The 16,198-nt window shown below is 35.9% G+C and overlaps 1 protein-coding gene across 3 annotated transcripts in view; it reads left to right on the top strand.

Moving 5' to 3' along the window:
- Positions 1–16,198, top strand: part of Meltrin (disintegrin and metalloproteinase domain-containing protein meltrin) — an 82,015-nt gene that overhangs the window by 24,801 nt on the left and 41,016 nt on the right. Inside the window, exon 2 of one of the 3 annotated variants that reach the window (XM_089081155.1) lies at positions 2,652–2,806. The exons of the other annotated variants lie outside the window; for them this stretch is intronic. Within the exon in view, the coding sequence (XP_088937281.1) occupies positions 2,740–2,806 (67 nt within the window). The 5' untranslated portion in view covers positions 2,652–2,739. The remainder of the gene's footprint in view (positions 1–2,651; positions 2,807–16,198) is intronic. 3 annotated transcript variants of the gene reach the window in all.

A 16,198-nucleotide genomic window follows, 5' to 3' on the forward strand; every position in this document is an offset into this window, starting at 1 on the left:
ATATTGGTCGACAACGCGATCGCTCGATGACACGATAGCACGCTATGTAATTTGATCTAACAGATGGTTGCAAAAATGTCACGTTATAAAACTCAAAAGTCAGAAGCGATTAACTCTATCCTTAAATTATATTTTATAATTATTCTTTATTGTTACGTAAAATCATGGTATTATTACTGAAATTATTATTCATTTCTTTTTTATTGTTCCAATTATAATCGGTACAAATGCACCGCTTGAAAAGCATCGTAATTTTCTAATAAACTTCTAAATACATATTTAATCTCGTATATGCATTTAACTCGCGTACAGACAAGCTCATAAAGTTTTAAGCCCTCGATTAAGACCGTGAGAACCGCCAATGCGGAGTTCACAATCACCATTTCGATTTGGAATATTGAAACGTATTGTTTGCAGTTCTACGAGCTGATCCACTCGTTTCACTTTGCCACTATGGACTACACGCGGCATTAAACGCGAACAAGATAACAGGATATACGTACATCGGGTGCATTTTCGATAGATGAGGGAATTACGAACGTGTGCCGAGGGATTATTCACTTAATATACCGTGTCGTGTACGATAATCGACCGCGCGAACTATCATCGGACATTTTGTCGTGGACGTCGACAGCGATGTCCGATGGAAATAGAAGGGTTTCCCAGTATTATACCGACCAATGTTTCACAACGACTTATGTTCCTCAAATTACCGTGGCTCAAGCGTCTATCCGGGTCAACCACTTCTTTGTCACGAACGATTTCAAAGCTTTCCTATCAGCTTTCCTATCAGCTAGAAAGGAAGCCTCTGTTTCTCGTCAAGAGACCGACATTCTACGTTTATCATGAAATATTCAAAAAGCGTTTTAATATATTTTTTTTTCTTTTGTATACCATGATAAAATTTGCAATGCGTTCAGTATATACTTATCATACAAGGATCATGGAAGTATAAGTTCTACCATCTATAAAAAATAAATCAACAATTTCGGTGATAATTCCATGCATTTATAACAACGAAGAATAATAATAAAATGTATTCTCTCAGATTCTTTTCGAGATTCAGTCGAATGTGTAATTTCATGACAAATTACATACATACGATACATTTGTATGCACGGGAGTTTTTGTAACAAACAAACTTTGGAGAACGGAAAATATGAATGTTATTTTTATGATTATTATTTGCTAACGTATCGCATGATGAATTTCGATATCGTGTTTTTTTATCATTCTCAGAAACAACCGTGAAACTTTTATGTTTTTTATTATCACAGAAATATCACAGAAATCGTGAATTAAAAATTAAAAAGCTTGCGGCATTTGCATTAGCATCTCTCTCTCTCTCTCTCTCTCTCTCTCTCTCTCTCTCTCTCTCTTTCTCTTTCTCTTTTTAATTTTTTTCATCTTTTGCACTGTTTGCATCCAACCGTTTGTTGTGTGTAATATTTGAGGTAAGATGTGAATCGAAATAGAAGATAAAATATTCGCTCAAGCAATCGCGAGATGATGTACGGATATAATATTGAAATTCGGATAACTTGTTCGTTTAGTGGGATATTTGAAGAGTAACCGGACATCCGGCTTGTTGATGATAAAGCCATAATTCGACAACAATGCTACGTATATAAGGCCGCAACGTTTCCGTTCAGCGTACGTTCACCGCGTCTCTGTGCTCCTGGCTGCATTGTACCGCGCGTGTCTCTAACAATGGTCCCTAAACTAGTGAGTTACGAACGATGAACGTCGCTGAACGTGTCCCAATGGCCAACAACATCCACGTGAGCGACGTCGCCGGGAAGATCGTGCTTTCGAGGATGAATCATGCGGAATAAATTATTTATAAGGTAGCGCATTGTGCACGATCAAAACCGAATTTCGGGAGGAAAAAGGTGACTGCCTCGCTTAAGATAAAAGGAAAGGGAAAGACCGATCTATTCTAGGCGAAAGACTACACGTCTTTATATAGAATGGAAAGAGAGAGGCCTGAAGGAAGAGACTGGGGAGAGAAAATGCCTGGAGGAAATGGAAAAGCAGACGTCGATCCTTATCACTAACTGGCACGGAATCACTCTAATGATATCCGGTCCTGGTTCTTTTTTCAAGTCTTTCAACAATTTATCGAATATTAATAAAGACTTTTTTATAGTAACAAGAAACGAAGACGGAAAAGAGGAAGTGGAAGAATTAAATTTCGGAAAATATATATTTTTAGAGAATGTAATTAAATTTCTCATTGCCCTCGTGTTTCTGTTTTATTTAAAAATTTCTAAGGATAAGATTGCAAAACATTAAATATGAATAAAAATCAGAAGAAATATACTATCACGTGTATTAATTTAAAATGTCGGGAATATCTGATTATACGCTAATCTCATATGTAGTTATGTATTCCGAGAATATCTTCTCATATCTTCTTATATCTTCTCATTACAAGATTACTTTGCAAACTCGCTTTCGCAAACGTCCTTATGGAGGATTGTAACCCAGAAATATAGATAATGTCACATTATCATGCGAATAACATTTATTTTTATATAGCATGACAAGCCATGCTTAAAAGTAATTATAGCGCGATGGCATTGGAGAACGTTTACAATGACGCGTGGTAATACACGTAGTGTAAGTAAGTTTAATTAATACTGTTGTAGATTACCACTCCTCCACACGCTTTCGTGTTTGTAATCATTACACTCGGCTGGAAGATGCTAATGATGACAACAGAACAGAGAACTTAGCATGCAAATTTCATTGCGCCAGCGAACATTAGCGTTCAGACTAATTCGCGATGCACAATCTGAAAAAGGTAATATCTTTATTAAAAAGATGCTTTCAACACGTATAATATTTTACTCATACAAAACTTGTTTAAATTAACAAGATAATTGTTCATATTCAAAAAAATAATTGTATATTTAATATGAGTCGCACGTATATTAAAAAATTACTCGGATATACAGTAACATAGTTATTTATATGAAAAGTTTTTTTTTTTTTTTTTTACAACAACAAATCGATTACTGAAATGCTTTGGGGAAAACGCCGTCAAACCTTTACCGTTGTTATGATATAGGATCGCTGTCGCCCATAAACCTACTCCAGCTGTACATACACCGCTCTCGAGATGCAGAGGCGAATCTTGGCGGTCCTCACGTAGACTCGAAAGTCCTTTTAACCTCGGGACTCAAGTACGTTATCGATATCAATCGATCGCGACAGTCGAGTTTCGTATTACGTACCGATGCATACGGTACACGTGGAACTCTCCGATACACCGGAGTATATGCGTCTCGTATCAGTGCTTCTCCATTTTATTCATCCAATCATAAAAACATATCTTATATGTACGTATCGGTACATGCAAAATTGAACTCTTGGGAATAACTCTTGAGATAATATTTAAGAATGGTATTTTTAGTATTGATATTTAAGAACGATATCTGGAAGAAATGTGTAGAGATATGTATAGATAAAATGTCTTTTATACACCATCAACAGCTTTTTTACATTCATTTATCTTTATATTCATAAAATTTATAAATGGATGTCATATATTATCTGGCGATGCGGGGAATTATATATTTGTTTAGTGGCTTGTCATATTTTAATGCTACGCCATTACGTGCTATTAATTAAGCATAGATGTTATGCGATATCTGATATTTAATGTTAAATTAATGTGTTTCAAACGCAATTGAAAACGTGTTTGGTGTTGAAAAATGAAAGTTAATGTCCGCAACGAGCAGATTTAGAGTCGCGTTTCTCTGACGAGAGACGCGGTGGCGCGAGATTGAGAATCGCTGCACCGCTGCATTTGACTTACATGTATACGACGTAGCGTACGTGCAAATGTAGCGCAAATTCCGAACGCCAACGGGTCCTCCCTCCGCGAATTCTCATTCAATCTCCGCAAATCGTCCGGAACGTATCCTTGGATCGTGACACATGACGAAAGGAGCCGCTCGACTCGTATCCCGCGTATTACGACGATCCTTGATCACGAGATATCCGTCACACACTCTCGGCTCTATTTGCTCGTAACCCGGAGATGCGAGATAGATTACAAGCGCATTCGGATGTTAGGTGCAAATTATACGATTTTGTTGATTTATGGTGCTCGATCTGCGGCAAAACGAGCCATGTCCAAGTCGGACCGACATTTAATGTATAACTCGCTTACGATGGCTACGAAGTAGTACACGTGCGGTAAGCACGTACAGCAGGCATTTATTAAATTTGTAATTATTTTATTTACTCGCCGAAATGGCCGTGCATGCATGAATACGCAAATAATAGAGCTGCGAATGAAATAACATCAGCGAAATAAAGTTTATGTAAAAAATAATCGATAATCAAATATGCATTACGCTATGAAGCTATGATTTTTCTTCTAAAATCACGAGTTAATTTCATTACAAATTAAAGTAATTAATTATGACAAATAAAATGTTAAATTATTCGTGTATTTTTTATTGAAATGTTGTGATCAAGTGATTTTTAGCAAAAAATTTATTTGGATTATATTACTTTTATGAATGTTCGTTTGTGTATAAATCCTTTTTTGATTTAATTCCGTTAAAGTACATAAAATATATGTATACGCAGAGATACATATTTATCACGGTGATGTGCAATTTTATTTCAATTTAGCGAGACATTTAGTTTTGAGATTACGTATACATCGTAATATTCGATATCGCGTCCAATGTCTCGACATAATCCTCTTGTAAAAAATGATACGCGTATCGCTTTTGTGTCGCGGCATCTCGTAGCGCGACCGTCGAAGACGCACGTAATATTTTTGCGCGCCTTCGGGATTTCCGATATAAAGCCGCGGTACGCATATATCGTATTTCCTACGGAAATCTCACTCGTGAAATGCAGACTCTCGGATCGATCTCTCGCAGTTTCCGAAACAGCGATTTCCGCGAGCGCGAGCGTGCAACGCCTTAATACGCCAGACGCAGACGCGACGTTCTTAAACTTGCAGCATGCCATTCCGCCGCAAAACGGATTTCGCGATCGCCGGATTTGCCGGCGCTGAATTACTCACGACGCGAGAAACACGCTGGGAATAAAAGCACCGTGCGTACACGTGCAATTAGACGAAATTAGACGAAATTACGGAGCAGAGGGTAAGGAAAAAGAACATGGGTTTATTATACGGCAAGCGAAAGAAATAATTCGCCGAATTTAAAATACGACGGGGTAATCTTTATTTTCGTCAGATTTTTCACGGAAATTTACATTACTGCAAAATAAATACCGTGTAAAATGAATATTCTGTTGCGATTCGACTTTTCGCAGTCTAAACTTTCAGAATTATGTATAAAGCCGCGTTAATGTACACGTCCATTCTACGTTGGCGTTTTGAGCAAATAAATTTTTCAATCTTTCTGAAATAAAGATAAATTATGCTGCTGGATATTCTCTCGACAAGTAATTTGATGTTTGCATATTATAAAATGCGGGTACAAAACTTACTTTCCGTGAATTACGTAAACGAACGTAGAGATCGATTTTTACGACTTTGGACATTTCAACCATAACTAAATATTAAGTTGATTCGAAGTTTTCGAGAGTACACATTTTCTCCATTATCCTTAAGGGTCGCAGTAACCTAAGTTTATGGTAGCGAAGATCAATACCGGGAACTCGGAGAAATTCCCTCAAGCAAGCTCCCTCGCAAATCGATCGAGTCGTATTCATTTCTCTCCGCGACGCAAATATATTCACGGTAAGCTGTGCGGGAGCTAAATATAAAGATATTTTTGTATTCTTGCAACTTCTGCTGAATCGAGATTCGAGTACCGTAGAAGTTAACACTTCAATCAGAAGTTCTTAACGAGATATTACGTGATATATATAGGACTCCCTACCTTTTGATATTTTTATTAATTGCAGCATATCGTCTTTCTTTTCCATCGGCATGTTAAGGCTGTATATCCGAATCTTTTTTTTTTTTTTAATTCAAATTTATTAGTATTTAAAGCTCTCTTAACGAGATATTATGTAATGTTTTTCTTCCAATTCAAAATTTATTTTCAGAGTTTAACTTTTAACTTGCATTCAGAGTTTCTAACGATATTGCGTAATGTGCATAGAACACTCTCTACATTCTCATTAATTGCAGCTTATCATCTCTCTTTTCCATCAGCATTGTAAGGCTGCGTATCCGAATCTTTCTTCTTCCAATTTAAATTTATTAGCTTGCATCGAAAGTTCTTAATGATATATTGCGAGATATATTGCGTAATGTTGCATAGAACATTCTCTACTTTTTGATATTTTTATTAATTGCAGCTTTTTCTTTTTCATCGGTGTGTTAAAGCCATGTAGCCGAATTCTTTTTTCTTCCAATTCAAATTTATTAGCTCGTATCCAAAGCTCTTGAATGGGAAACAAAGTACGCGCGTGCGGCACGAGTCCCTCAAAAAGAACGTCAAATCAGAACTGAAAATAGACGCGTTGAATGATTTATTACGAACGCCAAGATCACAGATATGTATCTCGGCCTGAACTTTAGAACGTACATTAATGCGAGAACAGTTAAACGGGCCTCATTAAGTGCTTGAACCGCCACGCCGTTCCGGGAAGATCGCCCGAGGAATTAATATACGCTATGCATCGTGTGAATAATTTCCGCATTCGTCTGCGAGAATATTGTCGGCCGGATATTATAATATGCGATTTATCACGCATGGTCTTTTTAGAAAAGCATTTTTGTGTAATTGTTTTGCGATGAAACAAGCGCGTTTATTTCGTACATATATTTACATTGTTGTTCGTAACGATTACCGCTGGTGCTATAATATATAACTGGTTGCTATTGCAATCAGTTGGTACGATATTAAATTGCATTGTGTATTTAAAAGCCGGGGTAAATAATTAACAACGCAATATCGAGGCGCTCATTAGAAAGAGTGCAACGTGTTACATAATGAAACACTATTTTATCACGAGGTTTAACAGCGATAGCCGCAATAAATATCAGGTTTTCAACTGGAAAGAAGTAAAATTATACCTGCGCGCTGTATTGGTATAATTAATCTTTCTTCGAGCACTTAAAAGTACGCGTCGCACGATAAAATGAATACGAGACAAAAAGGAAGAAGAGAGAAGCAGAAAATCTTTTATCATATTTAGTCGTTGGAATTTAATTTTGTAATTTAATATAATATTCTCGTTTGCGAAGAGTTAAATTAATTATCTCGTTATTTCCTTCATTTTTACAACATTTACGTTCAAGGATGAGGCTTACATGCCAGAAACATGTCTAATCGCTCTTTAGACATGTTTCTGACACGAACATGTTTAATCGCTCTCTTCGGTTCGATTCTGACTGGCGTCTTTTTAAGGGTCTCTTCGTCTTGTAAGGGAATTATCGTAGGGAAAGAACAAATGAGTCACGTGTCGGTCAGAGTTTCCTCGGTAACTTCTCGTAAGATCGATACTTACTCCGGCGATTCGGACCCCAAATTATCGGAGAGGCGCCGACCGAACGGGGGGGGCAACCTCGACGAGTCATCGCGTAATCTCCGCACGCGCGCACGCGTGTGCACGCGCGTGCGTGAGCGTGAGCGTACACATACCCACACACCCGTGCATTTTATATTGGGCGTGTGTCATCGCCCCTGCTCTCAGCGACGTACTACGCGTCCTGAACACATGCGGGCATTTAACTTTCCCTTCGACGCGATCGTGCGTTCCGCCCCGATCGTGAACTTCGCCCTTCGAGAGATACGCGCGCGCGCCACGGATATCTCTGCCATCTTCAACAACAAGTTCGAGAAATTGATCGAGAATCCGGCACGAGCCTTAATTATTCAGGATTCCGAGGTAGCGTCTAGTGTTATTTCAAACAAGTATGTGGATAATTAAGTGTTTGAAGAAGAAAAAGGAAATCCGATGCTTCTTGCTTGAAAGAAAGAATAGATCGCGATATGTTGATGCAATTTCGGCGTGCTTAATTTTAAATGTTGCGGACGCTTCGAAATAATTTCCGTGTTTATTCGCGACGATGGAAACACAATAATTTATGCGAGTTTCCTCTTCTGCTATTTCTAGTCTCAAACTAAATTTATATAATTCATAATTCTCCTTTGACATTAATATCTTAAATATCATTTGAAGATTACTATACTATGTTTGTTTTATGAAACTTATTAAAACTCGCGTGTACCTAAGGGAATGAATTAAAATATAATTGATCTCCATGCGAGTGGGCAAAATTAATTGGAAATAATTGTTCCCAGAATGTTAATTGCAGGTTTGCATGTAGATCTTAGAACTTTGTTCGTGCTCTCGCTTAAATTCGCGAAGCGTTTAACTGCATACCACATTTACTTCGGGGGCGTGCAGGGGCGGTCAAGAATGGATCTGGTGAACACCCAAAATAAACGGAGTATATTAACGCTAGAACGACTAGCTCTTCGTCGAATAAATCTCGCCCAAACGGCTAACAATCTTGCAATTGAGAAATATCCATTTACACCAATATTTCCAATAATAAGGAAAAGCGTTGATCTTTCTTTGCAAAATATAGCATTTGCAATATTTACATTTTCTCAAAAAGGAAAAGTGCTTTTATTTTACATGCATTTAATAAAACATAATTAATTCAAGTCCTTTCTTATCTTAAAATGAATGTATATGTATCTTTTGAAATATTTTGTGTCACGTAGATGTGATTAAGAAAGAGACTTTTAATTTTTCACTCCTTTTAGCTATTTTTTTTTTTCGATACGATTTTTATCAATACGAGACAAATATTAATTAACATACAGACTCGCGTCAATTCTTTCTTTTTATCGCGGTTGCCGAATAATAAAATCGCCTCGCATATCCCTCGAGACAAAAATGATTGTCCGACGATTCAAATGAGAGCGGAATAAAAATGTTCACCATCGGCAATATCGCCTCTGTTAAAGATCACTGGGTCTCTGTTATCGAAAAACCATCGTTCGACGTCCGGTCGATGTCTGATGAGTTATCGAACAAGGGAACTTTTCTCGCGGCGTCCTCGCTTACGTTTTCATCCCGCGATCGTTAACGAAATTCCGTGGAAGATGCAGCGATTCATCTTCCCCGGGTGTCACGGCGATTTACTAACCGCTCGGTAATCTCGTTTTCAATTAACGTATAATTGAAAAGTTTCACGCGCTCGTGTTTTCGACGCTTTCTCGCGGAATTCTCTCGACAGGGATTTTCTCGGGAGCGAACGTATGAATTTGCCAATGCGAGATTGACTTCAAAATGGATTTCATGCTCGCAACTAATCGCCAAACCGCTCATTGGAATTTCTTGGTTATCCTCATCCTGCCGCATTTGTTTACGCATTCTTTGCGTTGCGATCGGATCGTGAGTCTCGATTAAAATTTCGCAGAAAATTCATTTTTGTCTTTATCGGATATCGAATCTGTTATAATGCAGGAAATGGTTACATGTTATTTCACAATTGTTTCTCGGGCAACAATTAACTTTTCAGATAATTTTTCGGATAATTTTCTTCAATTTTAGCGAATTGTATGGAATTATAATTATATAGAATTATGGAATAATATTTATATAAATTATTAAATTATACAGAATATTTGTTATTTATTATTTATTAATTATTATTATTAATTATTTAAAAGATACTTTGTCAGTATTTAATATATAATTTTATTTTAATTATATTTTTGTCACGCCAGTGTTCGAGTTTGTACGATCTTCGTTGGTGCAACATTTTCGACGCCTCAATTACTCGTCGTCAGAGATGCCGTCGTCACTTGCTCGCGCTCCGTTAATCGTCATATAATTACATTTTCAATTATGATGTAATTAAAAACTTATCGGCCCGAGGCGAGGGTGTGCCTCTGGTTGCATAGTTCGAATATGCGCCGTCCAGCTATTCTCTGGAAATGTGGAAAATGAAACGTGCGGTCCCGCTCACTTTTATTGCGTCCCCTGACCTTCAGCTAGTATGCACCCTTTAATTCTTGATCGATCAAGGGTGTGGCAGAATTTACACGTGCCTTGCTGGATATTTTTGTATATCTTTGACAAATTGCAATATCAATTGAGACATAAATGCAAAGAACATTTAATTATTATTAAAACAAAATCGTAAAAATATTACTGAATTTTTAATTTCTGATTATGACAAGATATATATATATATATATATATATATATATATATATATAAAAACTAAAAATTCTAATAGTGTTATTAATAATTACATAAATATAAATAGATTTTTTACACATATATTTTTGAATAAGATATTTTTTAACGAAATATATTCTAAAATTAATTACTTAATTTCTTCAAAAATTCCAGTTTAATTAATTTTTTATTTTTAATGATTTTCAATCTGCTATTTTCTGCGTTGCCTTAATTAACTGTTCATTATAACTTCATAAATGTAAAAGTCTATTAAGTACAATGAATATATCTGTCATAAATTCTCCGAGGAAAAGGAAATGAATGATACGTCAGCGCCGAAATGAGATACGTTATCCGACTTAAAGTATCCCGCGGATAGCGTCATCAGGAGATGAAGCAACCCACGCTTTTCCTTTTCGACTTAATGAGGAATGAATTTGTTTTATTATACGCGCAAACTGAGAATCGACAGAGAATCAATCGGTGATGGGCGACGTGTCCGCGATGAATTGATCCGTCCGCGTTATCATTAAGTGCGGCACACACTAATCGGTAAACCAGATATGAATCCATCGTTCTTGCGTGAGCGCAGGTTTTGCGGTCGGGATTACCGCATTTATATTATGTAAAAGCCGTCCGGTAATGGGTAACAACGGCATTATTACGTATGCGCAGAGCGGCGCTTGTTAACGGAATAAACACGATTCGTCGGTCTCGACTATCAATTTTGTCGTAATCAATTTTAGGTGTGCGCGGGATGAAATATCAATATTGGTCGAAATATGTTCTAATCTGCAACCAAATTCATTATAATCTACGCCAAAATACATGCCAAGCATCAAATCTATGCCATTAAATAACGAATGCTATGGTCGTCGATTAAACAGCCAAATTGTAATAATCGGTAGCAAGTAAATACACAACGATTTGCGCACGTTAAAAAGTGACAGTTAAAAAGTGACAGAATATAATGAATGATAAATAAAAGAAAACGACGAAATAATACGGCAAGAAGGTTTTCAATTTTTGTTTAATTTTTTTTAGTCTCGAATATTTATTATGCTCGCAAGATGAGGTATCATTTACCGCTGAATTTCTTGTCGTATGGAAGAAGCGACGAGTAATTGAAATCGCGAGTGCAGTTATGGAGATTCGCTTTTTGCCGTGTACATTATGGCGAGCTATGATGTTTTTCGTATTGGACGTCTCAGCGGAGACTGACGACGGCGAGGAATTCTTATTACTTCATTCATCTCATTAGCGAGTCTGCACTCGTTGATGCGCACCAGTGGACAGAAACGGGAATTAATAGGAGAGTCGAAGAGAAGAGCGAAAAAGCGACTGAGGGAGAAAGAGAAGGAACGTGTTATTTACAGAAATAAGAAAACATTCGGGCCAGCCGCCTGCATGATTTCAGAAATATCGACGCACATCGGCGTATTCAGAGATTCTTAGAAATACTCCGTGGCACTTTCAATTGGAAGTGTATTTCCATTGCAAATTCATCGTTTCGTCGAAGTCACATCGATACTCGCGTACGCATAAAAACGTGATGCAACGAAAATGAATTTGCAATAATAATGTAAATATCTGTAGATTATAATTTATAGCCGATGATAATTTTGTTTGCCTCCATGACGAATCTTGTTTATTCGCAGTATTTACCAAAGAAGAAGGAACTATTTAGTTTTATTCTTAACACACTTTAATTTGTTTTTAACGTTTTAGCGTTATCCTCACTCGAATGCTAAAATTTTTAAAAAAATTGTGTGTAAATAAAATTTTCAATTAAAAATCGATTAAAAATACTGTATTATTCGATATGTTATTGTTTTAAAATATCTTAATTAAGAGAATTATATTCGGAAAAAAACTGAACTATCAGGTACTTTATTTTTTCCTCAATCAACAGATTTATTTCTTGCCAAGTGTAAACCCCCGAATTACATCTGAGCTACAACTGTTCTGTGTCCTCATGGCTTCTACGAGGCGTCCAAAAGGGGAAAAAGAGAAAACGGAAACAGGAATCTGCTGTCTTGCAAGATGATGAATCTCGAAAACAAAAATAAAATGTGAATAAAACGTAATATTTTTTATTTGGGACAGAATGGGTTTTTTTGGTCGAAAGAAGAATTGAGGGTGAACTAGCGTATCAAGCTAAGAGAAAATAAATATTGGAACGTTTCCGTTTTCACTATTCTCTCGACGATAACGGTACGAAAACGGTAGGTCAAAAATTTTTTTCCCTTTCAGTTTTAATCTTTTCTTTTCTCGAAAATCATAAAATTTACAAAAAAGGTATTTGTTTGAAAAAATATCATAACAAGTATACAAAGATTAAGTTAAAACTTAATGTACTCTGTAATGTATTGTGTAAGTCGAAGTCACTCAAAAGATAAATGGAGAGCAAAAAAGAAAGTTGTTATGAATAGGTTCGAAAATGCATTGTCTTTGAGTTATCGTCATTTTTATGTTGAAATTTGAAACTGCTTTGCTTTCGAATTCTTTTGTTAAAATTTAAAAAAAAGAGATAGTTTTTATAAATTTTATAACATAATTAAAGTCAAATAAAAGTTGTTTTAGCACTATTTAGGTTGCACAATTGTGATGTCCTGATTTCCAAGAGATGTTAAGCAGGCTATATCTTCACTTTTGATTCACTCTACTTTTGCAACATCTTTAAGCAAACAATGTTTTAGAAATAATAATATATATTGAGTAATAATATATATTGATTAATAATATTAACTAATAGATATATTAGTTAAAAATTAAAAATTTATATAATCATCTAGCAAATTCACCAATTTTATTCAAGCTTTAATTATAAAAATATTTAATGTTATAATAACAAATATTTTAACAAATTGCTACGAATAAGATATCTCTTTTATAAATCTTTTTTAAGAAGTTAGCTTGAAATCTATCAAATAACATTAAAATGAAGATCGAGGTCTCTGGGTCGTTCTGTATGTGAATGAAGAATTGTTGGAGATATAAAAGCAATCGGGTGGTAGCACGATCTTAAAAAGATTTTATCGTAATTTCCGAGGGAACTAGCGAAAATATAGAGCAGGTCGTTCGTCCGCGAAGAAAAATTTTCGCAGAGAGCTGAAAACGGCCGAAGATAAAACGTTAATGCAGATAGAAGCGGAGACGACTCGAAACAATGTGAAGCAATTCTTTAGGATGGAATCCCGTTTTATCGCAAATGCAGTCATTGTCTGCCCTATGGTACAAGATAAATACACTTATTAATAATAATTATCAAAGTATGGCTATCGTTTGACCTTAGTTTGAACACTGATAAAATTGTTTAATAGTATTCCGTTTCTGTGCATTGACTCTAGTACGATAGACCTTGATCGACGGATTATTACAATAATGATAAGACGAAGTGAAGTAGCTTTATAAAAAGATAGCTGCGAGACAGAAAACAATTGTTGATAATTCTAGGACAAAGCAAGCATTTTTTGCAGATAAAAAAATGAAATTAAATGCTGTGAAATTTACATGAATGTTCTTTCTTATTGATATTAATTGTAATATCAACTATGCGATAACGTAACATTAAATTATTAGTAATACTTATTAATAATTTGATTCTTTATAAATATTAAATATTGCATACACATGTATTACAATCGTATACATGTAGTATCATTATACCATGAGTATAATCAATCATTAAACGGATCATCAAATAAATTATTCAAATAATATATTGTTTATATCGAGAATATTAAATAATTTTGCAAGTAGTATACAACTTTGCATGCCAATTCTCCTTCTTACAAAAAAGACAAGTGATATCATGCGAAAAGAGACAGAAATAATAATTATAGCAGGTTTTGCTGACAGTAATCCAAAACGCGAAAGCATCACTTAACACCTATTCACGTCAATTAACCCCAACGAATGGGATGACGAACTTGAACTATCTTTCTTCCCCTCTCTCCATCTAAGTCGATGTATTCGAGGAATTTTTATTTACTTTCATTTCGAGATACACTCGATTTGCACACAATTCGTAATATTAGTCGTGAATGCACCGAACATACATATCAGCTTGTCGATCCAGAAAATCTGGAAAATATTTTACTCGGGGAAAGTCGGAGAGAGAGATTCGCTATTGAATTAATACTCACATACATAACCTGGCAGATGTTCTCACAAAAGTTCTCGTCGCGTACGAAATTGTAGCGTTCAGAGCAGCTTTCAGAGATGCAAACCGTGCATACCGTTTCGGTAGTGTACCGTCTACGCCTCAATGAGAATTTCGATTCTTCCGAATATGTCACGAGTCTCCCTGAATATGTAGAACGAGAGCGGTCAGTTCGCCGCATGAAAGGGGCCCTCTTAACGCGGTCGTAAATGACGCGCATTCAGCTCGCAGTCCTTTTATACGGATCCATGCGAGGGTGTAATTGCATCCAGTGGAAAGCGATGAATGTCGAATTAAATAGGACAAGGATGCGCAATAGAAACTGACTAAATGCACGGTACACCGATCTGCTGCTGAATATTATTCTTTAGATACCCGCATATCGCACTAATTGGTCTTTTTCGCAATAGACAACTTTCCTCATGTGTGAAATATATGCAATTATTTATTTAGTTTCTTCCATGAATATTTTTTTTGTAAAATTTTTAATTTTTAATCCAGTTTAAAGGAATAAATATGTAAAAAAAATTATTGAATCGAAAATTTGAGCAAAGATTACTGAAGCAGCAAAACGACTTTTGAAACAAAGACTTCAAACAAAGTTTCTAAATTACTTTATTTTAACGATTGTGTAATGATTATATAATTTATAGTTTATAACAAATTAATATGTACGTGTTGTTTATAAACCTGTTAATCTTACTCAGATTAAATTATTTTAACATTTGGAATCGCAATTTGTTCTTCGAAAAATAAATTTATACTTACGTGTACTCATAAAACATCGTGCAACATCGTGAAAGGGTTAATGCACTGTCCTCGCGACTGTCTGTAAGAGTTATTTAACGCCTAAGTTTGCCTTGCGATATACGCATCGCATGTTGTACAAATGGAGGGAATTTGTTTGCGAATGCGCAACGATAAGACGGACGATATGACAGGTACATAAGCGATCATTTCACTGTACGCGTCGCTGTGCAAGCAATTCTAAATGTCGGCAGTCTTACGCGAGTGCAATTACCGCTCGGTCTTTCAACCGAACGGTAATAATTTTCATGACTTCGCACGACGAAACGTTTGCCATTTCAAAGGAGGGCTTTTGCAGCCATAAAAATTTATTCGCTGATGCTCTTACGAGCCCTTTATGCATACGGATCCACTCAAAGGTGAAATTACACACTCTCCAAAAAGAGATAAACGATTATTGATGGAGTTCGATGGCCAGTTCGACGTTAGGTAAATGCGACCGCACCTGCGATCATGAGCGAGATAGATTATACTTTCGACTATTTATTGACTGCATTTTTATCATTCTTCTTCATTTGATGCAGCCAAGTATTATCTTAATATGCAATATTTCAAATGATGTGCAGTATTTTTTTGAAGTAGAAAAGGAAAATGATGGAACCTTCACATATTTATCGTACGAATTTTTCTCGCGGTCTTATAAAATATATAATAATATACATAATAAATAATAATCTATTTTTCGATGTCGCGTGATAACAGTAGTCTGTTATGTTTCGTTATATTATATCATGCGGATTGTTGCAAATTAAGTAAATAAAAGATAAAAGAAAAATAGATATCGTGCGAGACTTTAAACGAGCAGGTAAACTGATTTTTCGTTCGTGCATTTCTCGCCGTTACGCTCGAACGCATATTAATCCATTAAATGCGATCCCTTAAATCATCTTAGAAACGCAAACAAATGCGTGAACGATCACGCGATCTGGATATTCGATTCGCGAAGCCAATTCGTCACTAAACCCTGCAAATGCAGCAATAAGTCGCTTTGGATTGACGCCGGCTCTATCAAACGTGAATAAGGTTATTCTGACGGGAAAAAAAAAAAAGAACGATAGCTTGACGAGTAGTGTC

This window comes from Pogonomyrmex barbatus, unplaced genomic scaffold (assembly GCF_055798465.1).
Source record: "Pogonomyrmex barbatus isolate J1 unplaced genomic scaffold, ASM5579846v1 scaffold1, whole genome shotgun sequence".
Classification (NCBI taxonomy): domain Eukaryota; kingdom Metazoa; phylum Arthropoda; class Insecta; order Hymenoptera; family Formicidae; genus Pogonomyrmex; species Pogonomyrmex barbatus.